Raw genomic sequence first — 27147 nt, 5'->3', positions numbered from 1 at the left:
AAACTCTGTTATATTCGTACAATGGAATGTTAATCAGCGTAAAAAGGAATGAGGGACTGTTACATGCTACAACATGGATGAACCTTGAAAATACTACGCTAAGTGAAAGAACCCAGTCACAGAAGATTACATGTTATATGATTCCATTCATATGAAATGTTCAGAAAAGGAAAATTGACAGAGACAGGAAGTAGATTAATGGTTGCCTAGGGTTGGTTGGGGGTGAGAGTGGTGAATGGAAAAAAAGGGAATGATAGCTAAAGAGTACAGTGATTCTCTTTCTTCAAAAAAAATTTTTTTCTTGTGGTAACATATATAACACAAAATCTCCCATTTTATCCATTTTCCAGTGTACAGTTCATTGGCATTAATTGCTTTCACAGGTTGTACTTCCATCACCACCATCCATTTCCAAAATTTTTCATTGCTCCAGTTTCTGGGCCCATGAAGCAATAATTCTCTATTTCCTCCTTCCCACCGTCCCCTGGTAACCTTTAATCTACATTCGATCTCAGTGAATTTCCTTATTCTAGATATTCCATGTAAATGGAATCATACATTTGTCCTTTTGTGTCTGGCTTCTTTTACACAGTAAATCTTGATTAAGCTGCAGAACAAGGCTTGTTTAGGCTGACCTGAAAAGATAATCATTTTGTATAGCATTGTTTTCTAAAATATAAAGCCAAATAATTGATCTAAAACAAACTTTAATCTTAAATTGAAATTTGCTTGTAAAAATCATAGAATTTTTATGCAGGGAGGAAATCGCTAATATCCTAATCCCAGTTTTCTCATTTTACACTCAGGGTTAAATATTAATTTTTCACCCAGAAAGGAAATTTTGACTTTTTAATATTGTTTCTGAAATTTTACATTTCACATTATATTGGTGCCTATTTATAGAAATGATACCACTTTTCTTTCTAACCCAGATTTAGGTCGATCCCGAGAACTTCAATATGTGTACGTGGATAACAATGTTCACCTGAAAGGCTTGCCATCCTATCTGTACAATAAAGTCATCGGGTGCAATGGGTAAGGCTAATTTCCTACTCCGTACTGTAGCTCGACTCTTTTGCTGTTTTGTTTCCATTTCATTTTTTGGTTCTGATATAACTCAGAAGCAGATGAACTACTTTTGATAATTCTGTTCAGTTTTCTCTTTGGCCTTAATATGCTTATATTTGGCCTATATCCTTAGGAACTAAGGATGCATAATGACACCATTGAGCAAGCAATTTAGAGTATTGCACTTTTGGTTCAGTTAGTGGGCCATAGGTTAGGTTAGTCAGTTGTTTATTATTTTCCAGTCAAATGAAAATGAATCCATGTGTACTGTTATAAACTCAATGGTATTAGTAGTAGAAACTGGAGAAATAGGCATTAGTTTAGAAGCTTCTCTTCCTCTACCCTCCATTGCAATGATAATTTTACTACACTAACAGGCCTGGCATCAAGGTTTTACCAATTGGAAATATTTAGAAGCCAAAATATGAGATAGTCCTTCATATCAAATCATGATTCTAGCAACCAATATAGATGCTTCAGTTAATGGGAAATAATAGGCTTTTATTTTCAGAGCAGCAATAATCTTTTCCTGTCATTCAGTTTTGGAGGTTGGGTTCAGTTTCTCCTTCTACTGCAGTGGAATAGAACCACCTTAAAGTAGTTCCCAGAGAGCTCTGAAATTAAGAAAAGGCTGCTCAATTAACCAGAACCCACTTTTGACTGGTCTTACTTTCCTTGCCTCAGCAGCCCAGGGATCCTTCAAATACTTTTTTTTTTTTAATTCAGTTTTATTGAGATATATTCACATACCATATAGTCATCCATGGTGTACAATCAACTGTTCACAGTACCTTCTTATAGTTGTGCATTCATCACCCCAATCTATTTTTGAACATTTTCCTTACACCAGAAAGAATTAGAAAAAGAATAAAAAATAAAAATAAAAAAAATCACCCAAATCCATCCCATGCATCCCACTCTAGTTTTCATTTAGGTTTTGTCCCCATTTTTCTACTCATCCACCCATACACTGGATAAAGGGAGTGCAATCCACAAGGTTTTCACAGTCACCTTGTCACCCCTTTGTAAGCTACATTGTTACACAGTCGTCTTCAAGAGTCAAGGCTACGGGATTGGAGTTTGGTAGTTTCAGGTATTTACTTCTAGTTATTCCAATATATTAAAACCTAAAAATTGTTATCTATATAGTGCGTGAGAATGTCGACCAGAGTGACCTCTCTACTCCATTTGAAATCTCTCTGCCGCTGAAGCTTTATTTTGTTTCATTTCGCATCCCCCTTTTGGTCAAGAAGATGTTCTTAATCCCGTGATGCCAGGTCCAGATTCATCCCTGGGAGTCATATCCTGCGTTGCCAGGGAGATTTACACCCCTGGGAGTCAGGTCCCACGTAGCGGGGAGGGCAGCGAGATCACCAGCCGAGGTGGCTTAGTTAGAGAGAGGGCCACATCTGAGCAACAAAGAGGCACTCGGGGAGACTCTTAGGCACAATTATAAGCATGTTTAGCCTCTCCTTTGCAGTAATGAGCCTCATAAGGGCAAGTCCCCTTATAGAGGGCTTGGCACATCAAACCTTCAGTCCTCAAAAGTTTGTGAGAACATCAGCAACATCCAGGTGAGGAAGTCCAACACCTCTGCCTCCTCCCCCAGCTCTTCAGGGGTACCCTGAGTATATATTTTTATCAAATACTTTTGAAGCTACTTAATCAGTGTGCTTGACCTTCCCCTTCTAAGACCCAACGTCCCACATAACCTAGCTCATGTTATATGTAGTTCTGATAAGAAAAGTGATGACAATAGCTTATGCATATGGGATGGCCAATCCCCTGTCGACATGTCTCCAAGGGATGAGCAGTACACAGTGATTGCTCCAGAGAGGGCAAGCCTAGGAGTCATGGCCTTCCCTCAGGAAAAATTATACAATTGTTTTCTTGGAAGAGCCCTAGAAGAGTTCAGCACCCATATCGGAAATAGGCTGATGAAATCCAAGTCCAGAGGTATATTCCAAAACCTTCTTGTGAACCAGAGATAATAGAATGTGTGGACGTGTTTATAGCTCAGTGATTTTTCTCTAGATGATTATGTCACAGCTGTGACACTGCACAGTTATTAATCCTAATGAGTTCTTAAAGGATTTAGAATCTCGCCAGATTCTTCCAAGAGGAATAAAACATCCTCATCACCATGATACATGGAATGATGCAAGCACGCTCCAAAGCTGAAGGCAGTTTTTCCCATACCACAATCTTCAGAGACTGCACTGAAATGTTATTTAATTCCCTACCACATGTAACCAGTACTTTCCTTAAGAAAAGAGCTTTCTGTTTGGATATTTAGTCATGTATGTTTTTGACTGCTAAGCAGTGCTATTTGTATTGAATAGACTTGATGTCTGATAGCAGTGGCAGTGAATTTTATGAGGCTCTAAATCTTTGAGAATAAGTATTAGAGAAAAATACACAAGTTATTAAGTAAGAGCCTACATTTTTTATTACTGTTAAGGTCTTCTTTTGTTAGTAATAAGATAATAAATAAAATTATTATTAAAAAGGATAGTATCAAACAACCCTTTTTCCAATATTAGTAGTTTTGGGGGTGTAGACAGTCTCCACTTACAAATGGATTATGATCCAAAAGTTATTTTTATTCTGTTGATTTAACTCGTAACTCAGAATGCAGTTCTCATAGAAACAATTCTAGTGGTTATATTCCAAAGGTAGCTCACGAGAAGTCATTTAACCCATTTTGCACCAAAAAATTATACTTACAATATTTCTATGGCAAAATGTATTCAGAATTCTAATGAATGAAGCCTTGACAACAAAACGAAAAGTCGCCTTCTGTCTCCTTTACCTACTGATCATGTGAAAAGGTCTGCTGTGTTCCAAGTCCTTGTGGTGGTGCCTACTGCCTCAGCCTAAGGAAAAACAGAGCTAAGGGGCAGCAGAAGGCTAGGAGGTAAATCTAATATAAAGGCCAGACGGTGCATTTCTTGATTCTGAACAAGGATGTTGGTTTAGTTGCTTGTTCAATATGTATTTATTAACTACTCATGTAGCAAGCTGAGACCTGAAGGATGAAATGGGCCACCATGCTACTTGGTTTTTGTTTGGTGGGCATTAGATACTCAGCTCACTTTGTTCTCCACTGCTGTCACCTGTGGCTTCCAGCCCAGAGGAAGGACCAGTACATCACAACACAGTAACTTCTGCCACCTTGTCCTATCTCTGAAAAAATTGCATTATCCTTTTCAGATTAAGAATATGAGAGAATTAGAGCAACAACAGAGCAAAATGAACACAGCTTCAGGGACTTGCAGAACAATATTAAAAAGTCTGAGATATATGTGTGTGTGTGTGTGTGTGTGTGTGTGTGTGTGTGTTTATTTCATATCCCGGAAGAAGAATAGAGAAAGAGTGGGGTATAAAGGGTATAAAAATAACAAATAACATACGCGGCACACAGTTATCCTTAATATTCATGGAAATGTGAACAAAGGGCAAATTTGAGTTAGCTCAAATTTATCAAATTGTTAATTATTTATCAAATAATTATTGAACCTATTAACTAGGAAGTAAGCACTGTGCTAGGCATTGTTGGAAAGAAAAATAATTCAGATGTTTATCCTGATATAATAGAATAACTGCATATAAATAATAAATGCCTCAAGAGAGGTAGAGTGATGATGCTGTGGAAATTTGGAACATGGGACTATCTTTTATGACCTAGTCTTGAAGTCACACACACCATCATTTCTGCAAATCCTATTGATAACACAGGTCAACCCTATTGAGTGTGGGAGGGAACTGTATAAAGGTTTAAATACTAGGAGGGGAAGATCATTGGGAGCCAGCTTGGAGCCTGGGCTATCCCACTGCTTCATGGAAAAGTATGGTTTTTATTTTGTCAATGTTTTTCTTGTTACTACAGGAGTAAATGTCTTCACATTCTTCTACGCTGTATCCAGAAAGAGAAGTCCCTCCCATGTTAGAGTTTTAGAGAGTGGTAACTGGCATATTTGTTTACTCAGGAGAACTTAATGGTGAAAGTAATCCTATACCAGAGTTATTTTTCCAGTTGTCTGTATGAGGAAAAAAAAATCGAGCCACTGCTTTGCTTTTTCTTATGCAAACAAGCAATTATAGCTGGGCTTTGGTGCAAATTGGTTAAATGACCTTCTAATGGTTTCTTAATATAACCAGTCAATGTAACAGAATTGTTTGTATGAGTTCTGAGTTAAACCAATAGATTAAAATTACTTTTCGATCACAGACCATTTTAAGTGGGGGCTGCCTACACACCAAAAACTACCAGTATTGGATACCTGAAGCATGCAGGCATGGAGCAGGCTCAAAGCAGACCTAGCTACTGATAAAAGAATTGAAGGTCAATTCGAGCTTCTATCCCAGAAACAGAGTGGCGGTTTGACGCCAACGAAATAAAACGCTTGCTATATCAAATTTATTAACACTGCTTTAGAGTGTTAGAGGAACATGACAGAATCCAGAGTTTCCACAGGGCACTTTCACAATGTCCAGGAGTCAACCCAAAATTACCTGACATGTGAAGAACCAGGAAAATGTGACCAATTTTCAAGGAAAAAGATAGTCAGCAGAGACCAGTCTGAGAGGACCCAAATATTAGAATTCACAGACAAGAATTTTAAAGAAGCTGTTGTAACTTTTCTGAGTGAAGTAAAGAAAAATGGATTTAATTTACAATGGATGAAAAGACCAGGAAAATAGAAACTCTGAAAAAGAAATGAATGGAAATTCTAGAATTGAAAAGTGCAATATCTGAAATAAAAAATTTTCTTGATAGGCTTAATGGCAGAATAGGGTATAACAGAGGAAAAAGTTAGTGAGCTTATAAATTAATCAGTAGAAATGGTCCAATCTGAAGAAAAAACATTGAAAACAAAAATAAGGATATATCAGGGTCCTATGGAACAGTTTTTAAGTTTAATCTAAGTGTAATTGGCAACCCAGAAGGAAAATATAGAGAGAATGGAGCAAAAACAGCAACAAAAAATGTTTGAAAAGATAATGCCTGAAATTGTCCCAAATTTGATGAAAGGCAAATTTACGTTTTCAAGAAACTCAGTGAACCCTAGCAGTATAAATACAAAGAAAAGCATGCATAGGAAAAGCTGCTGAAAACCAAAGATAAAAACAAAGTCTTGAAAGAACCAGAGAAAAATGATACATTACGTATGAAGGAACAATTCAAAAGACTGTTGTCTTCTCATCAGAAACTTTGAAGGCCAGAAGACAGTGGAACATCTTTAAAGAACTAAAGAAAAAAACGGTCAACCCAGAATTATATATCTAGCAAAAATATCCTTGAAGAATGAAGGCAAAATAAACCATTCTAAGGTAAAATATCCTCTTCTCCCCTCACCCTTCCTCTTACTTTTAGCTAAAAAAAAAAAAACAAAAAAACCCAACTTTTTTGGCTAAAAAGGAAGAGGATAAATCTTGTATCAACCCCGCAAAAATGAGCATGTGGATGACATAGTGTACTTTCTGAAGGATAAAAGGTATTTGGGTACTTTGGGTAAGCTAAATCTTTACTTTTAATATATTGTCACGTGGAATAGTGAGTGTGAAAGTGCATATGAACTACTTTGCTAAGTCATATATTTTTGCAGCATAATCTCAGTGGCAAAACGATGTCGCTGTTCATTTTGCTTATTCAGAGCTAAATGTAAAATGGCAGCTCTGAAAACACTGAGTTGAAAGGAAACTGTATGATAATTGTTATAAATTATCTATATAGCTAAACCAAAGGTATTAACATTTGTAACAGATTTCAACTTATTTTAATAACTCACCTGAGTGTTTAAATCTTTGTTGTAACCCCTAGGCATTTAATCTAAAATAATAAGTTATAATCAAAGACATCAAGGCTTAGTAATTGCTGGTTAATACTGAATTCATTTCATTGTGAACTGAAACATTATCATGGGGCTTCAATCCTCTTTACTGACATTGCCCTTCCTTATTGATTTTTATTTAGGTTAGTGACACTAGCTTTTCAAGGCAGGTAGCTTTCCAGCCTCGTCTCCCACTAGCCAGTGGGAACTATTTATTTAACCCCATGTGTCCTGTGCATTTCACAGAGTTGAATCCATGTTTATGTTTTCTCTTTGCCTGAAATATCATCAATCCAATCTTAGTTTCTAACAATAAATAATAAGAAGAAACCTCAGTACTACTACATACACTGCCTCCCTCTTCTTTTTTGTCTGGAGTCATGTCTATGTGTGTGTTTGATCTCCTCCACTAGCTCCTTGAGAGCAGAGACCAAAAATACCTTTCTTGTCCCATGTCATGTAGTAGGGGTAGACATTATGTCTCTGAAGCAGGTTCAGCAGGGCTGGCCATGGGCCAGCAGAAAGGTGCCTAAGTCGTGTGAATTTCTCCCTCGTGGCCTGCTTTTACATAGCTGCAGCTCCTTCTCACATGTTAAGCAGAGAAGGCATTCAATAAATGTGATCTAAAAATGAATGTGATTAACTTCTTACATCCAGTGATGAAGAGTAGGAACTTCAGCTAAAAAACTGTCAAAGGGAAATGAGGCTTTATATACAATGAGGCTGCATTTACTTGTTAATGTGAGCCTTTACAATTGTTTAATCAGACACCTGTCTTTTTAATTATTGGAAACAAGGAAAGCATTAGGAAAAATCTGACTTTTGGTTTTTGGAGTCTTTATTTGTTACTTTTTATTGTTAAATTCTTTGTGCAGGTGTCCGTGTAGAGTTCATCTGAAGTTGGATTAAGAAGGCAACGATAGTGTGAAGTAAATATTCACAAAGGATTTGCTGGCTTTTCACCCTGTGTTTTCCATTTTTCTTTTCTGCTCAAGGCACAACTGTGTGGCTATAAAATCTGGAAACAGATAATATTATTTTACTATGCATGATAGTATATAGTCAAAAAACCATTTGCATGAGTTTGCCTATGTTTTCACACTTGGTGACCACCCTGTATAATAGCGTTTAGATTTGATCATCTCTGTATTAAGAAAGAAACAGTAGTTACAGAGTAAAATTACCTCATCCATTAGAGTAATACCATTCTAACCCACAGGAATACCTATACAAAGCTACAGACATGCTGACTACAGACTCTGTCTTATACTTATTAGATCACATGGAGTTAGCAGAGGTTTCAAGGGTAAGAGGGATAAAGGGAAAGAAGCAAATTAAAGAAAAATGTTGAGGAAGTGAAGCTTCATAGAAATTTGAACACCAGTTGACAGGCTAATATGAGGATGGTTTGCACTAGTGCAGCCACACCAGCTGCTAAATTATTAACATTGTTAAAGTGTTTCCATACAAATTTCCCCATTCTCCGACTGTGGCTCACCCCTAGGATGTCTCCATAATCCAGCAATTAAGACTAACCGAGCAAAGGGCTCCAGGATGATGCTTTAGCATTGTGGTTCTGTTTGATTTTTTTATTCGTTTTATTAAGGTATAATTTGCATATAGTAAAATTCATCCTTTTTAATGTACAGTTCTGTAAATTTTGACAAATGCATGTAGTTGTGTAACCATCACCATAATTAGATCTAGAACAATTCACTCCGCTCCAAAATGTCCCTCATGCCCCTTTGTATTGAACCTCTTCCCTCACCCCAGCTCCAGGAAACATTGACTAATTTCATGTCCCTGTATTTAATCTTTCCCAGAATGGTCTCATAAATGGAATCATATGAAGCTGCTGTAAACATTTGTGTCCCAGGTCTGATCCTTCTCATTGAAATTTTCTAATGCTTTAATCTTCTCCTTTGCCTATGCTATCACTTCCTGTTTCTTTGTATGTTTTGGAATCTTTTGTTGAAACCTGGACATTTTGATATTTTAGTGTTATCGCTGGAATTTAGGCTGTTAGGTGTCTGTTCCTTTAGCTTGTATCCAGCTAGTGTTACGACAAGAGCTTTCCTTGAATGCCAGGATCTGTCAAAAAAAGGAGGGGGAGGAGGAAGAGTTGCTTATCCAAAGTTTAAGGCCCTCCCTATAATCCTTTCTGTGCAAGCCTCTTGTCTTGGGCATGGACTTGTGGCCCTAGGAATTCCCCCATTTACACGGACACAAATGTGCCCTCTTCCCTAGGAAACAGTTTCCTCACAGTCCTACAGCCAGCAATCCCTTGCCCAGGCAGCACAACCTGACTACTCTCCCACAATGTTTTCAGGAGAGCTCTCTGAGCTCCTTCTACATGGAGGGCAAGTTCTGGGATGGTGAGTCCCTCAGGCCACCACCAGGCAGATTGGGCCAGACTTACATGCTCCAAGAATATGTTTCATAAATGGAATCATATGAAGCTGCTATAAACATTTGTGTCCCAGGTCTGATCCTTCTCATTGAAGTCTTCTAATGCTTTAATCTTCTCCTTTGCTTGTGCTATCGCTTCCTGTTTCTTTGTGTGTTTTGGAATCTTTTGTTGAAACCTGGACATTTTGATATTTTAGTGTTAGAGGGTTACTTTGCTTCCTCTGAACATTTTGATATTTTAGTGTTAGAGGGTTACTTTGCTTCCTCTGTAATGGGACCAGGGATCCACACTGGGAGCATGGGCCGGCTCGTAGAGCCTATGAAGGGATGGAGGAGGGGTCAGCCAGGGAGCCATGAGATCTCACTGCTTTTAAGTGGCCTTTTCCTGGATTCAACACTTGTCCTGTTGGTGCTGTCCTTTAACTGTTTTCTGGAGCTTTTAGAAAGAGGTTTCTGCCAATTCTTGTTGGTTGTTCAAAATTTCTGTGGGGGACATGGAGCCCTGAAGCATCTCAGTCCACCATCTTGATTTTTGCCATTTCTTTTTTTTTCATTCATACTTCTCTCCCTGTGTGTGAAGACTCAAAAACCACCAGTGTATTTGGAATTGCTTAGGTACCTTGGAAAATATAGAAACTACTAGATGGAAGAGAAAACTGAACACGTTAGGTAAGTTAACAACAGAAGAGCACCTATCCTAAAGTTAGAGAATGTGCGATGGAAACTGCAAATATTGTGGTGGATCAATGGAGAGAGGTCAGGGAGGGGATCAGGGAGGAAGTCAGGAGGGTAAGAGAGAGGTTCAGGAGGAGGTCATGGAGGGGGTCAGAGGAGGCTTTATAAAAGAATTGGACTTTGGGATAAGTAAAGCTTGGATATGGAAGATTCCAGACCAAGGGACAATTTTTTCCTGTAGGCAGGTGTTCTGGTTTGCTAATGCTGGCATTATGCAAAATACAAGAAATGGATTGGCTTTTATAAAGGGGGTTTATTTGGCTACAAATTTATAGTTCTATGGCCATAAAAGTGTCCAAACTAAGGCATCAACAAGAGGATACCTTCACTGAAGAAAGGTTGACGGCATCTGGAACACCTCTGTCAGCTGGGAAGGCATGTGGCTGGCGTCTGCTGGTCATTTGCTCCCGGGTTGCATTTCAAAATGGTGTTCTCCAAAATGTCTCTGGGTTTCTCCCTCTCTTTTTTTTTTCTTTAAATTAAATTCAGTTTTATTGAAATATATTCACATACCATACAATCATCAATGGTGTACAATCGGCTGTTCACAGTAACATCATATAGTTATGCATTCATCACTCCAATCTATTTTTGAACATTTTGCTTATACCAGAAAGAATCAAAATAAGAATAAAAAATAAAAGTAAAAGACAACATCCAAATCATCCGCCCCATCCTACCCTATTTTTCATTTATTTTTTGTCCCCATTTTTCTACTCATCCATCCATACATTAGATAAAGGGTGTGTGATCCACAAGGTTTCCACAATCACACTGTCACCCCTTGTAACCTACATTGTTATACAGTCATCTTCAGGAGTCCAGACTACTGGGTTGGAGTTTGATAATTTCATGTATTTACTTCTAGCTATTCCAATACATTAAAACCTAGGAGGTATGTTATCTATATAGTGCATAAGAATGTCCACCAGAGTGACCTCTCGACTCCGTTTGAAATCTCTCCGCCACTGAAACTTGATTTCATTTCATTTTGCATCCCCTTTTTGGTCAAGAAGATATTCTCAATCCCACGACGCCAGGTCCAGATTCATCTGCAGGAGCCATATCCTGTGTTGCCAGGGAGATTTATACCCCTGGGAATCAGGTCCCACAGAGGGGAGGGCAGTGAGTTCACCTGCTGAGGTGGCTTAGTTAGAGAGAGAGAGAGAGAGGGCCACATCTGAGCAACAAAGAGGTACTCAGGGGGAGACTCTTAGGCACAATTATATGCAAGTTTAGCCTCTCCTTTGCAGTAATGAGCTTCAAAAGGGCAAGTCCCATGATAGAGGGCCCGGCACATCAAACCACCAGTCCTCAATGTTTGTGACAACATCAGCATCAGTCCAGGTGAGGAAGTCCAGCACTTCCGCATTTTCCCCCAGCTCCTCGGGGGGCCCTGCAAATTCTCTGCCCAGATTACTTTGGGATGTATCACTATTTCACTCTAACCTATACTAACCTACATATCTCACTTCCTATTCAAAGTTCCATGTAATTGTGGTATTTGAACAAACCGACTGTAGAGTTATACTGTTTAGAACATATAGATCCTGCACCAAATAGTCTGGGTTTCTCTTAACTTAGCATCTCCAAATGTCCTTCTCTCTGTATCTCCAAGCATCTCTAAGCATTAGCAGGCATCTAAAGTCTGTGTGTCCTGGCTTAGCACATTCCGAGGCATTTTCTTCTCTTAGCTTCTCTGGAACAAACTCTAGGCTAGTATCTCAAAGAGTCAGCAAGTGTTTGGGCCTGGAGCTCTCTTAAGTAGTCCAGTGAACTAATTAAGACCTACCCTGAATGGCTGGGGTCAAATCTCCATGGAAACATTCAGTCAAGAGGTCACATCCTAGTCAAAAATATTATTGTCTGCCCCCACAAGATTGCATTAGAGAGTATGGCTTTTGGGGGACATAATATATCCAAACCAGTGAAGCAGGACTAGCCATGGTTCATTTTAATAAAGATAGGAATGCCTACGGTTAGGGGTGTGTCAGTAGTCCACAGGGGAATGGTGAGGCCACAAGTACCCAGAAGGTACCTCTCTGCTTCACTTCTCTTCCTTTTGCTATCAACTAAGGTAAGAGGATCATTTCTTAACATTTGGCTAGAAGATTTCCATATTTTGACCCTGCACATCAGTGTAAATATCATCCAGCTTAAGAAGATAATATTACCAATAATTTTGAAGCCCCTGTATCTCTCTCTACAATTGTATAGCACTCCTTCTTCTCCAAGAATATCCACTATTTTGAATCTTGTATTTATCATTCATTTGCACTTACAGTTTTAGTACATGTGAATATATATAGTATATATATGTATATATATAGATAGTATATTGGCAAGTTTTGTGTGTTTTTTTTAAATTACTTTATTTATCAAATTAAAAAAAAAACATTTCCAAACAAAACAAGCAAAGCAATGGGAAAAACAAATATCCTGAAATAACTTCACTCCTTCCAATATACTCCTACCATGTTTTCTTTATATAAATAGAATCATGTTGTATATATTATTCTATGAGTTGCTTCCTTCACTAAACATTTCATTTTTATCCTCCAGCTTCTTCCCCATTTTTCTGTTCCTCTTTAGAGCAAAACTCCTTGAAAGTTATGTCTATATCCACTGTCTCCACTTCTTTCTATTCCAGTTAGGATTTAAGCCCCAGTTCTCCACGAAAACTGCTATTTTTAGGGTCATCGATGACTTATACATTGCCCAATTCAGTTCCCAGTTTTTATCTTTCCTGACTTGTTCAACATTTTACAAGGGTGGTTATTTTCTCTTTCTGGATAGGCTTTTCACCTGGCTTGCCAGATACTGCTGTCTCTCGGTTCTCCTGCAGCACTCTCTACTCCTTCTCAGTCTTCTCTACTTGTTCCTCCTAACCCCCTGGATATTTGGTTCAGGATCCACAGCTCTTTTCCATCTGTGTCTGTTCTCTAGGCCAACTATTCTCAATCAGAGATAGTAGTTCTCTACTTGGGGTCATTTTGAAATGTGTATGAATTGGGGAAGGATTTGGCTTTTTAAAATGATTGGTGGGATTAACTATCTGCAGTGCATACAACAGCATTAAACAATTAAGAATATGTCCCCCTTGAATGCACAACTCTATGATGGTACTGTGAACAGTTGATTGTACCCCATGGATGATTATATGGTATGTGAAAATATCTCAATAAAACTGAATTAAAAAAATAATATTGGAATGGCTAGGAGGAAAGAACTGAAATGGTGGGACTGTGGCCCATGGTATTCTTTGAAATTTGCTCTATAGCAGCTTGTTAAATTATAATTTGAAAGTTATCACCTTTTTGTATATATGATATGTCTCACAATAGGGAAATGGCTTAATCTGTGGTACTGCGATTCATAACATTTTTATAAATTTCCTATATAACTACTTGTTAAATTGTACTTTGAAAGTTATTGCCTTTTTGCATATGTTATATTTCACAATAAGGAAGTAAATGAGACTGTGGAATGTAACCCTAACATTCTTTGAAATTTGCTCTCTAATTGCTTGTTAAGTTGCACTTGGATAGTTATCACTTCTATATATATGTGTTATATTCCACAATTAAAAAACTGAAAAAAAAAAAAGAATATGTCCCCCCAGATGCCAAGAGCACCAGACATTGCTAGCTTATTTCATACAGTCTCGTGGCTTTAAATATTATCAGTGCACTGATAATAATATAGAGAGAGCATCTTCCTAGACTACTTGTCTGAACTCCAGACTCCTATATCCAACTGCCTAATCAGCATCTCTACAGGATGCTTAATAAACATCTAAAACTTAACACATCGAGCCCGGTAAGGCCTTGGGGGTGACGGCAGCTGGGTGAGCTGCAATGAGATGCGTGTGCAGACCAGGGCCATGCAGATACTGCTGCCTCTAACTCCGTCAGCCCAGCACATGTCACCTCTGATCCCCAGCACAGGAAAGCAGCATGGTTGGGAGGAGTTAAACTTCGGCTGAAGCACAGGCGCAGTGACCCTGTAGGCCGACCTCACTCTTGGCATTCAGCCAAATTTGGGGAGAACCAACCTGATGCCAGCATGATGCAAATATCTCAGGGCACAATTGGCACTCCTTGGCATCAAAGCTACCATTCCAGCAGCCTCACTGCACTCAAATGGAAAAACTGAATCAAAATTAGATTAAGTGGGAGAACCTGAGATGGCTGCTAGGTGAGACAGGGCAAAAAAAACACTTCCGTGAAAAATACTAGATAAAAGCCAGAAGTGACCCAGAACACCAGTTCCAGCAATGCACCAGCTGGACAAGGTCTGCTAAATACACAGGGACCGTGCACTTGGTGAAACTGGGAGTCTGTGTTCTGAAATGAGTGAGTAAGCCACTGAATATCTGGCAGCCACGCTACGGTGTGGGGAAACCAAGGGTTGGCATTTGGAGGTGGACTAATTCTTTTTTAGAAAAACCCAAAAGTGGCTGCAGATACGGCCGCAAGAACTGCACAGTGAAGCATGGCAGAAACGGGCTGTGCGAATGCCTGAATATCTGGCTTGGAAGATAGCCTTTCACACACCTGCTGCTAATTGTCTCACAGCAAGGAAAGCAGAAGTTAGCCAAAAGGGGGAAAAAAACCATGCCCCTTGTAGCCATCTTCCTGGCGGGCTGGGAACGCTCCTGCCCGGAGCTGGGGCCTCAGTGCAGAGCCGTGCCAAGAAACCCAGTGACGGATGGTGTTTCCAGTGGCACACGCACACGCCAGATTGTTGGCCATGGACAATAGCCTTTCGCACACTCACAGCTAGTATCCTGGAGCTGGGAAGGTGGAGCTGTGTGAAAAGGGGGAAATTAACACGCCATCCATCCTTACAGCGGGCTGGGAACTCACCTACATGGCCCGGCAGCCAAGAACTTCCCTTGAGGGACGGCACGCACTTGTGACGTAGCACAATCTTCCCTCAGCAGAGGCCCTAGAAGGGCATGGCTTGGAAGAGGGACCCATCGGAAATCCCAGGGACCATACGCCAATACCAAAGACTTGTGGGTCAGCAGCAGAGACAATCTGTGGTGAGACTGAAATGAAGGTTTAGACTCTTGCAACAGCCTTAAATCTCCAGGAACAACTGGGAGGTTTGATTACTAAAGCTTCCCTCCCTCCCTAACTGCTGAGACACACACCCAACATTCAGGGCGGACAACACCAACAACAAACCCAAACTTGGTGCACCAATTGGACCCCACAAGAATCAGACCCCCACACACCACAAAGAAAAGTTAGGGAGAACTGACTTGAGGGGAATAGGTGACTCACAGGCGCCATCTGCTGGTTAGTTAGAGAAGGTGTACACAACCAAGCTGTAGATCTGACAAATTAGAGATTTGTCTTTGAATAAGCCTTCATATCCTAAAAGAACCCTATCAAGTAAAGCAAATGCCAAGAGGTCAAAAACAACAGAAAAATTTGAAGCATATGAAAAAAACAGACGATATGGATAACCCAAACCCAAACACCCAAATCACAAGATCAGAGGAGACACAGTACTTGGAGCAGTTGATCAAAGAACTAAAGACAAACAATGAGATCATGGCACAGGATATAAAGGACATGAAGAAGAGCATGGCACAGGATATAAAGGACATGAAGAAAACCCTAGAAGAGCATAAAGAAGAAATTGCAAGAGTAAATTAAAAAAATAGATGATCTTATGGAAATAAAAGAAACTGTTGACCAAATTAAAGATTCTGGATAATCATAGTACAAAACTAGTGGAAGCTGAACAATGAATCAGCGACCTCAAGGACCACCGAATGGAAAATGAAAGAACAAAAGAATGGGGAAAAAATTGAAAAAATCGAAATGGACTTCAGGGATATGATAGATAAAATAAAACGTCCAAATATAAGACTCATTGGTGTTCCACAAGGGGAAGAGAAGGATAAAGGTCTAGAAAGTGTATTCAAAAAAATTGTTGGGGAAAACTTCCCAAACCTTCTATACAATATAAATACACAAAGCATAAATGCCCAGCGAACTCCAAATAGAATAAATCCAAATAAACCCACTCCAAGACATATTCTGATCAGACTGTCAAATACTGAAGAGAAACGGCAAGTTCTGAAAGCAGCAAGAGAAAAGCAATTCACCAGATACAAAGGAAACAACATAAGACTAAGTAGTGACTACTCAGCAGCCACCATGGAGGCGAGAAGGCATATTTAAAATCCTGAGAGAGAATAATTTCCAACCAAGAATACTTTATCCAGCAAAGCTCTCCTTCAAATTTGAGGGAGAGCTTAAATTTTTCACAAACAAATGCTGAGAGATTTTGCTAATAAAAGACCTGCCCTACTTCAGATACTACAGGGAGCCCTACTGACAGAGACACAAAGAAAGGCGAGAGAGATGGAGAAAGGTTCAGTACTAAAGAGATTCAATATTGGTTCAATAAAGGACATTAAGAGAGAGAGGGGAAAAATATATATGACAAACATAAACCAGAGGCTAGGATGGCTGATTCAAGAAATGCCTTCACAGTAATAACATTGAATGTAAATGGATTAAACTCCCCAATTAAAAGATACAGATTGGCAGAATGGGTCAAAAAATATGAACCATCAATATGTTGCATACAGAGACTCATCTTAGACACAGGGGCACAAAGAAATTGAACGTGAAAGGATAGAAAAAATATTTCATGCAAGCTACAGCCAAAAGAAAGCAGGAGAAGCGATATTAATCTCAGATAAAATAGACTTTAAATGCAAGGATGTTATGAGAGACAAAGAAGGCCACTACATACTAATAAAAGGGGCAATTCAACAAGAAGAAATAACAATCATAAATGTTTATGCACCCAATCATGGTGCCACAAAATACATGAGACAAACACTGGCAAAACTAAAGGATGCAATAGATGTTTCCACAATAATTGTGGGAGACTTCAACACATCACTCTCTCCTATAGATAGATCAACCAGACAGAAGACCAATAAGGAAACTGAAAACCTAAACAATCTGATAAATGAATTTGATTTGACAGACATATATAGAACATCACATCCCAAATCACCAGGATACACATTCTTCTCTAGTGATCATGGAACTTTCTCCAGAGTAGACCATATGCTGGGACATAAAACAAGCCTCAATAAATTTAAAAAATTGAAATTATTCAAAGCACATTCTCTGACCACAATGGAATACATTTAGAAGTCAATAACCATCAGAGACTTAGAAAATTCACAAACACCTGGATGTTAAACAACACACGCCTAAAATAAATGGTTTATAATGTAGAATGTAGGGGAACTGGTGATAGAGAGCAATTAATGAAGGGGGAACAATAACCTGAGAAGAACAGATAAGCTATTGTGGGTAAATTTAATGTTGTGGGAATGCCCAGGAATGACTTTTGGTTTGTTAATTTCTGATGGGTATGGTAGGAACAAGTTCATAGGTTATTTTCCTGGGGTAGAGTAAGAACATGTTGGAAGTAAAGTAGTTATTTTAGGTTGGTTGTCTTTTTCTTACTCCCTTGTTATGGTTTGTTTGAAATGTTTTTTTTTGTGTATCTTTTTTTAAAAAAAAAAGGTTAATTAAGAGTTAATGACTATCAATGCAATATATGATACTGGAGTGGATCTAAGAATGGAGGAGAAAAGCTCAAAGGGGGCATAAGGAAAAATTGGAACATAGAATTTAAGCTTTATATCCATATTAATTTTCTTTAATTAACTGTAGTTAAGTTAGTGACGTAAGTGAATATCCTCGTTCATAGGAAAATGTACATGGAAATGTTATGAGTTCAAGGAGTATGGTATATGCAACCTGCTCTCAAATGTTCAGAAGGTGATAAATGGGTAGATAGATAATTGATAGAAAGATAGTAGATATAGTTGAAAAAAGGCGGGGGGGGGAGGGAGAGAGGAAGGAAGGAAGGAAGGAAGGAAAGAGAAAGGAAGGTACTGCAAAGGTAGCAAAACTTAAATTGGTAGATATGGATATCTGGTGGGGGGGTGTTGGAGTTCTCTGTATGGGGTTTGTATTTTATTTGCAACTGTCTTATATGTTTGAAATTATTTCAAAATGAAAATTAAAAAAAAAAAAACTTAACATATCCATATCAAACTCCTGATTCCCTTATCCTGCAACTCGAATCTGCTCCTTCCAGTCTTCTGATGGAAATTCCATTCTTTCAGTTACTCTGCCTAAAAGCTGTGTAGACATCCTAAATTCCTCTTTCTTTCACATCCCACATCCAACCCATCACATATCCTGTTGACTGTACCTCCAAAATATGTTCAGGTTCTTACCACTCTCACCACTTCCATTGCTATCACTTTGACCCAAGCTACCATCACCTCTCAGCTGGTTAATAGCAATAGCTTACTGCTTCTACCCTAAATCCCTTAATGTGTATTCCCCACATAGCACCTGATAATCCTGTGAAATCATAACCCAGATCCAGTTGTTCCTTTACCCTCCTTTGACATTCCATATCACCAGGATAAAAGCCAAAGCCTTTACAATGGCCTCTGAACCCCATACATGGTCTGTCCTCTTGGCTATACCCTTGAATTCACCTTTTAATGCTCTCCTCCTTTCTAACTCCACTTTAGGCACTCGTACCTCCTCCGTTTCGTGAACATGCCAAGCAGACTCCTGCCTCAAAAATTTGCACTTATTTGTCCTCTTTCTGGAATGCAGTTCTCCCAGATCTGCATATGGCTCATTACTTCAAGTTATTCATGCCATCTCTTAATTACTTTCCCTGACCTACTTTATCTAAAATAGTACCCCCACTGTCACTCTAGTTCCTGTCTTTTATCGCTGGTTAATTTTTCTTCATAGCCTTAGCACAATATATGTGTTATAGTTTCCAGCTTGCTATTGAAATTCTCAATCTTAGACATAACTTCTTAGACATATTAAGGGTATTTTAAAATTTGTATCTGAGAACTCCATTTTCTGGCTTCTTTTTAAAAAAATTCATTATCTGTTACCTGTTACCATTGTTTCTCTTGGTTTTCTTTTATTTAGCTTTACCTACTCTTGTACCTAGTTATTTTTTACTGCCTGCCGGATGCTGTATATTAAAAACTGTTAACATTATCCTAGGCCTCAAATTATGCCATGTTCCTCTTGACAGGATTTGTATACGTGTACCTTTTGTCAATTCATTTGCTTCTTTGCCCTGGAACTGGACCTTCTAGCCCTTTCTCCTTTGTCAGGTGGCTTAATGTAAGAAGTTTTCACTGGAGGGGCTTGGAGAGATGCGAGAACAGTGGGGAAGGGAATTCCCTTCTTGCTTCCAGGATGCTTTTTTCTGTCCAGCAAGTAGCACTAGTACTCACCTCAGCAACCTCACTGACCAGCTGTAGCCCACACCCTCCAGCAAGTTCTCTGCTCCTTGAAGTCAAGGTTTTCTCCTACATTTTCTTCTAGAAGTTTTATGGTTTTAGGTTTACATTTAGGTCTGCAATCCATCTTGTGTTAATTTTTGCATATGATACAAAGTATTATTGAAGTTCCTTTTTTTTTTTTTTTTTTTGCGTATGGATAACAGCACCATTTGTTGAAAACACTCTCATTTGTCTATCTCGATGCCAATGTCATGCTAAAGCTGTAGCTTTACAAGTTTTGAAATTAGGTGGTATTAGTACTCCAGAGCTTTTTTTTTCAAATTTGTTTTGGCTATTCTAGTTGTTTTGCCTTCCGTATGAATTTTAGAATTAAAATTTTAATTCTTACAAAGAAATACCGTACTATCACTGAAATTGGAATCACGTTGAATCTATAGATCACTTTAGGAAGAATTAACATCCTAACAGTATTTAGTTATCTGACCCATGATCACAGTAAATGCCTTCATTTTTCAGAAATACTTTGTAGTTATCAGTATACAGGTCTTAGACATCTTTTGTTAGATTTATCTCTAAGAATTTCTGTTTTTTTGATATCACATTCTAGATGCTATTTTTAAAAATTTCAGTTTCCAGTTGATTGTTGCTCCCTTATAGAAGGACAGATGATTTTTGCATATCACTCTTGTAGCTTTCCACTTTGCGAAACTCACTTTTTAGTTCTAAATGCTTTTTTGTTGATTCATTTGGATTTCCTACATACACAATCATGTCATCTGCAAATAAAGACAGTTTTACTTCTTCCTTTCAAATCCAGATGCCTTTATTTCTTTTTCTTGCTTTATTACACTGGCTAGAAGCTCCAGTATAATGTTGAATAGAAGTAGTGAGAGTGACAGTAGATGTTGTCTTACTTCTGAACTTATGTGAAAGCATTCAGTCTTTCAGCAGTAAGTATGTAATTAATTGGTTTTTCATAGATATCCTTTATCATACTGAAGAAATTCCCTTCTATTTCTAGTTTGAGAATTTTTTATTAGGAATGGGTGTTGACTTTGTCAGAAGTTTTTTCTGCATCTTTTGAGATGATTATATGGTTTTTCTTTTTTAGGTTGGTAATGTGGTAAATCACATTGATTTTCTATTGTTAATGCCATCTTGCATTAATAGAATAAAGCCCTTTGGTCTTAGTGACTTTTTGTATTAATTCAATTTGCTACAATTTTGCCTAGAATTTTTCTTTTTATGTTCATGAGGGATTTTGGTTTTAGGTTCTTTATTCTTGGAATGTTTTGTTGGTTTTGGTATCGGGACAATGCTGGCCTCATAGAATAAGTATAAAATTTTCAATTTTCTGTAAGAATTTGTACAAAATTGGCATTGTTTCTTCCTTAAATGTTTGGTATAAAGTACTACGGAAGCCAGCTGGGCCTGGAGTTTTCTTTGTGAGAAGATGTTTAACTGCATATTCAATTTATTTAATAGATACAGGGCTATGCAGCTTACCTAGTTTTTGAGTGAGTTTTGGTAATTTGTATCTTCCAAGGAATTTGTATTGACTTAAAGTTGCTTATTACCTTTTTAGTGTCTATAGGATCTATGGTGCTGTCACTTCTCTCACTCCTGATATTGATAATTTGTGTCTTCTCTCTGTTTAGTTTGGCTAGAAGTTTATTAATGTTACAGACCTTCTCAAAAATCCAACTTTTGTTTTCATTGATTTTCCCTGCTATTTTTCTGTTTTCTGCTTCATTGCAAATACTTTGTCTGCAAATCCAGATCAAAACTTCATTGGTTTTCTGGATGTTCTTTATTATTTCCTTTCTTCTATTTACTTAGGGTTTAATTTTCTCTTTTTTTCCCCCTAGTTTCCTAAAGTAGAAGCTATATATGTAACATGTCTTTCTTCTCTGCAGCAGTTATAATAGCTGTTATAATGACCTTTTCTACTAATTCTAGCATTCATAGCAGTTCCTGGTCAGTTTTTTTTTTTTTTTTTTTTTTTGGCCTGGTCAGTTTTGATTGCTTGATTTTTCTTCTCTTTACCAGTTATATTTTCCTGCTTATTTGCAAGTCTGGTAATTTTTTGGCTGGATGTCAGACACTGTGAATTTTACCATGCTGGGTGCTGGATACTTTTATATTCATATAAATATTCTTAATATTTATTCTGGACAGTTAAGTTACTTGGAAACAGCTTGATTTGTGGGGTCTGACTTTTAAGATTTGTTAGGTAGTAAAGGAATGGTGCTCAGTCTAGTGCTAGTTATTTCCCTCTACTGAGATAAGACCCTTCTGCGTACTCTGCCCAGTGCCCCTTGAACTATAAGATTCAAGTCTGACTGGTGAGAACAGGCGCTATTCTCCACCCTGTGATAGTTCTCCATACTGTACCTCTAATCCTTTCAGATTAGTTCTTTCTCCAGCCTCAAGTAGTTTCCTCACATGAATGCCCTCACATGTGCTCATCTGAATACTTGGAGGGGGCACTTTGCACCTCTCCGGGTTTTGCTCTGTTCATCTCTCTCCTTTGAGGTATTGTGTCCTACAAACTCTAGCTAAGTCAGCTTCGCTGGACCTCTAGCTCCTTGTCCTCGATGTGTGGTATCTACCAGGTTGTGACTGGGTTCCTCTTCCCTGCATCTCTTCTCTTCATTCTAGTCTCGTTGATTCCAGGTCAAATGCACCTTCTCAGAAAGACTTTCTCTGATTATGCTATCTAAATAGTATAACTCTCGCTCTCTGCTCGCTCTGCTTTATTAAGTTTTTTTTTTTTATTATTCTGTGTCTCTTCTTACTAAAATAAGCCCAGTGAGGGTAGGAAATTGATTAGTTTTGGTCAAGCTACATTAGTTAATCTAGGCTGATATTATGGCTTCACATATCAGTGTATGTTTCTTACTCATGCACAGACACTCTGGGTTCAGACAACCAGTCTTCCATGTGGCAGCTAAGCGATCCATGCTGATTTGATCTCTTTCCTTCACGATCTTAACATGAGGACTTCTAGGTTGCTGTGGCAGGAGAAAATAGCACTGAAGGGTCTCATAGTGGCAATTAGATGCTGTGGCCCAGAAGTGAATATGACACTAATGCTCACTGGTCATTAGACCCTACCTAACCCTAACACGGCTAGGAAGTATAGTCTTCCATGTTCTAGGAAGGAGATGTATGTCAGATATTATTGAACATTAATAATAATTATCACAAATTGCTTTCACCCCAGGCACCAGAACAGTATCTGGACCATATTAGTTATTGAATAAATATTTTCTGGATGATCACAAAAGTTGAGAAAATGGTTGAGTGTATTATTCAAATCCTCTGTGCCCTTTCTTATTTAACCTACTTGGTCATTCAAATCTTGTGTGATGTATTAGATCACCCATTATCATTTGATCAATTTTTTATTGTATTTCTAGACATTTCCCCTCATAAGCTTTATGGTTGTAATATTTTTTTCTAGAATGAACCCCTTTTTGTTTAATAATTGTGGACTTGAATTTTTCCATATCAGGTAATATTGTCAGTCCTGTTTCTTTTGGTTTGCATTTGCCTAATTGTTGCCATTGCCTTTATTGTCAACTTTATTGTCATTTTGTTTTATCATATTTCTTATACATAACACATAGTTAAATACTTTAAACCTAATTTTAAGTCATTATCTTTTTAAGTAAACTTTTATTATAGTATAAGATTCATAAAGAAAACTACACCAAGTATACAGTTCAATTGTTTTTCACAAAGTAAACACACTAATCTAACCAGCATCTAGATGAAAACAACACAAAACAAAACAAAAAAACCAAAATGTTAACCAGCACTTGAGAAGGCCCCCTTGTTCCCTTCTCCAGTTGTTAAACCCACACAAATGCTCATCACCATCCTGACATCCAACACAATAAATTAGTTTCATCTTTTTATGAACTTTTCATAAATGTAATCATTTTTCAAATACATTATCTTTCACTCAATATGATGTTTGTGAGACTCTTCTATGTTATTACATGTAATTGTGGTTTATTTGTTCTTGCTGCTGCATAGTATTCTACTCTATGAATATACCAATTTAATTTATCCATTCTTCTGTTGTTGGGTGTTCTGATTTGTTAATGCTGCTGTTTTGCAAAACACCAGAAATGGATTGGTTCTTATAAAGGGGGTTTATTTGGTCACAAAGTTACAGTCTCAAGACCATAAAGTGTCCAAGGTAAGGCATCAACAATAGGGTACCTTCACTGGAAAAAGGCCATTGGTATCTGAAAAACTTCTGTTAGCCGGAAAGGCATGTGGCTGGCATCTGCTGATCCTGGGTTGTGTTCCAGCTCTTCTCTTAGCAACTGTGCATTCTTCAAAATGTTGCTGTTGGGGTGTTTCTCCTCTCTTAGCTCCTGTGGAGCAAAAGTCTGCTTTCAAAGGCTGTCTCCAAAATGTCTCTGTAAGCTGCAGCTTCTTAGGGCAAACTCTGGGCTAGTACCTCCAAAGCATAAGCAAAGCTCTGCTTCCAGCAGCCATCTTCAAAATGTGTCCGTAAATTGCAGCAGCGAGCTCCTTCTGTCTGAGCTTCTTATATAGGATTCTAGTAAACTAATCAAGGCCCAAGCTAAATGGGCAGGGCCATGCATCTATGAAAATTATCTAATCAGAATTATCACCTACAGTTGGGTGGGTCACATCTCCATGGAAACAACTAATCTAAAAGTTCCAACTTAATCAACACTAATATTTCTGCCCCCACAAGACTGCATCAAAGAACATGGCTTTTTCTGGTGGACATAATATATACAAACCGGTATGTTGGGTATTTGGGTTATTTTACTTTTGGGCTACTATGAAGTATGCTGCTCTGAACATTTCTGGTGCATATTTTGGGTGAACATACACACACACACACATACACATACACACACACATTTCTGCTGGGTATATTCTTGGGAGTAGAGTTGCTAGGCTATAGGTTCTGTAAATTCAGCTGTATTAGATAACTGCCAAACAGCTTTCTAAAATGGTTGTACCAATTTCTAAATTAAGTGTTCTAATTACTCCACATCCTCACTAATATTTGACGATGTCAGTTTTTCATTTTAGCCATTCTGTTGGGTGTGCATTGTATTATATCATTGTTTTAACTTGCAGTTCCCTGTTGATCAGTGAATTTGAGAATCTACTCGTGTTTTTTGGGTATTTGTATATCCTCTTTTTGAAGTGCCTGTTCAAGTCTTCTGATAATTTTTTTTTTTTTATTAGTTTGTTGTTTTCCTTTTGATTTTTAAGAGTCTTTTCTGGAAACAAGTCCTTTGATGGAATTTATGGTACACATATTTTCTCCTACTAATTGACTTGCTTTTTCAATTTTTCCCCTGCTCATTTAGCCTTTCATCTTCTTTAATACAATAGCATTTAAGAATATAAATTTTCCTCCAAGTGCCACTTGACCTATACCTTATATTATACACAAAAATCAGCTCCAAGTAGATTGTAGACCTAATTGTCAAAGGTAAAACAACACAGGTTTTAGGAAATAACATAGAATACCTTTCTGATTCCAAGGTAGGAAAAGATTTCCTAAACAGGATACAGAAACTAACCACAGATAAAAATGGAAAATTGAACTACTTTAAAATTAACAATTTCTGTTCACTCCAAAGATAGCAGTAGAATAGTAAAAATGCAAGCCACAGAGTGAGATATTTGCAAAACGTGTAGCTGGCTATGATTAAGTTCATGTGTCAACTTGGCCAGGTAATGGTGTCCAGTTGTTTGGTCAAGCAAGCACTGACCTGATTGTTACTGTGAGGGTTTTTCATGGATTTAAATCACTAGTCAGTTGATTGCATCTATGGATGATTGCATCTACAATCAACAAAGGAGATTGCCTACAACAATGAGAGATGTATTGTCTAATCAGTTGGAGGCTTTAAAAGGAGAACTGATGATTTCAGCAGGCAGAAAGAAGAATTTCTATCTCTATGTCAGCCAGCCACCCTCTCCTGGGGAATTTATCAAAACCTTCATCAGAGTTACCAGCTTGTGACCTGCTCTATAGAATTTAGACTTGCCTGTCCCCATGGCTGCATGAGCCAATTCCTATAACAATCTCATAATAGATACATACATATGCATATATACATATGTGTATACCTGTATGTATACACATACACATAAACTTCTCTCTCTCTCTCTCTTTTTATATATATTCTGACAGCTTTGTTTCCCTGGAGAATCCCAACTAATACACTGACAAAGGGTTTGCATCCAAAATATGTAAAGACCCTCCTACAAATTAATATGACCAAGAACAACCTAATTGAACAATGGGCGAGAGAGTTATTTAACGGACATGTCACAAAAGAACAAACATAAGTTGCTGAATCTCTTTAATATCAGGGAAATAAATGCATGTTAAAACCTCAGCAATATCTCACTACCCACCCAGGAAAATAAATATACTTCTGAAGATTGACAAAAGTGCTGGCCAGGATTTAGATCAAGGGCAGTTGTCATAAATGACTGGTGAGAGTATAAATTAGTAAAAACAGTTCAAAATTACCTATTAAAGTTGAACATATGACCCCACACTAGAAGAAACTTTAAGATAATATATGTATGGTCTTGGGATTAGGGCTAACTCTCTTTAGAAAATCAGAAACTTTAGAAGCCATGAAGGAAATAATTGGGTAGATTTTTTTTACATCATAGAATATGAGTGCTGAATGGCAAAAGGCACCATATGATATGCAAAGTAAATTATGTAAATAATTAAATTATGGTTCATCCGTGCTATGGAATATTAGATAGCTATTATAAAGAACTTTCTAAATGTATCTTGATTGGCCTAAAAGGTTATGTGAACCAGAGCACATTACAGAATTTTGTGATCCTATATGTTTAAAAAAATGTGTTGGGGGAGGGCATCTATCTCTCTGTATTTTTTGCCTAAGCATAGAGAAAAGAACGGAAGGGTAAATACCAAATCAATCTTCGTGATTACTTTGCTGAAGGTGGGGAGAGGGATTAAATGGAGACTTTAGGAAAGACTGTTCACTCTTTTCACTTTCTGTATTGTAATAATGATCATGCAGTATTTTTGTGATTTAAATTTACAATTAGATTCTTTTTAACCTTTTTTTTTTCCCCTTAAAGACACTCCTGGCTAAAAACTAGAACTCCTGTGATCAAATCAATAAAAATAACTCTATGTGAAAAAGAAGTCAAGTGGAATTTGTCAAACCCACCTCACATATGACTCACTTTCCTGCTTCTGAAATGTGATGACATTTCTATTTAAAACAAATCAAACCCCCCAAGTTATCAATCGAATAAAAGTGTAAATTATTTTCCTAAAGGAATACACAGAGAAAGCCTTGGCTCTCCCACACCTCTTCTACTTATCTCAAGCCCTCAGTTTCGAGACCGTAACAACTTCCACATTCTTAATCTGTTTCTTTCTGTCTTTGGGGTTTTCTCTACCTCTTTGCTACCAGTCTCTTCCCTGCCTGCCATATTGTGGCCAGATGGTTGTGTAAAAACCAACTAACAGTAATATGACTCCCGGGGAGGAATATAGACCCGGCATCGTGGGATGGAGAACATCTTCTTGACCAAAAGGGGGATGTGAAAGGAAATGAAATAAGCTTCAGTAGCGGAGAGATTCCAAAAGGAGCCGAGAGGTCACTCTGGTGGGCACTCTTACGCACACTTTAGACAACCCTTTTTAGGTTCTAAAGAATTGGGGTAGCTGGTGGTGGATACCTGAAA

General features: G+C 37.9%; 1 protein-coding gene across 5 annotated transcripts in view; it reads left to right on the top strand.

The window, feature by feature from the left end:
* LRRC28 (leucine rich repeat containing 28) overlaps positions 1-27147 on the top strand; it is a 190259-nt gene that overhangs the window by 120690 nt on the left and 42422 nt on the right. For all 5 annotated transcript variants that reach the window (XM_037832926.1, XM_037832925.1, XM_037832922.1 and 2 more), the window contains one exon: positions 933-1035. In XM_037832926.1, the coding sequence (XP_037688854.1) occupies positions 933-1035 (103 nt within the window). The remainder of the gene's footprint in view (positions 1-932; positions 1036-27147) is intronic.

This window comes from Choloepus didactylus, chromosome 4 (genome assembly GCF_015220235.1).
Source record: "Choloepus didactylus isolate mChoDid1 chromosome 4, mChoDid1.pri, whole genome shotgun sequence".
Classification (NCBI taxonomy): domain Eukaryota; kingdom Metazoa; phylum Chordata; class Mammalia; order Pilosa; family Megalonychidae; genus Choloepus; species Choloepus didactylus.
Note: the sequence above shows the minus strand (reverse complement) of the source record. Positions and strands in the feature narration are given on the sequence as shown.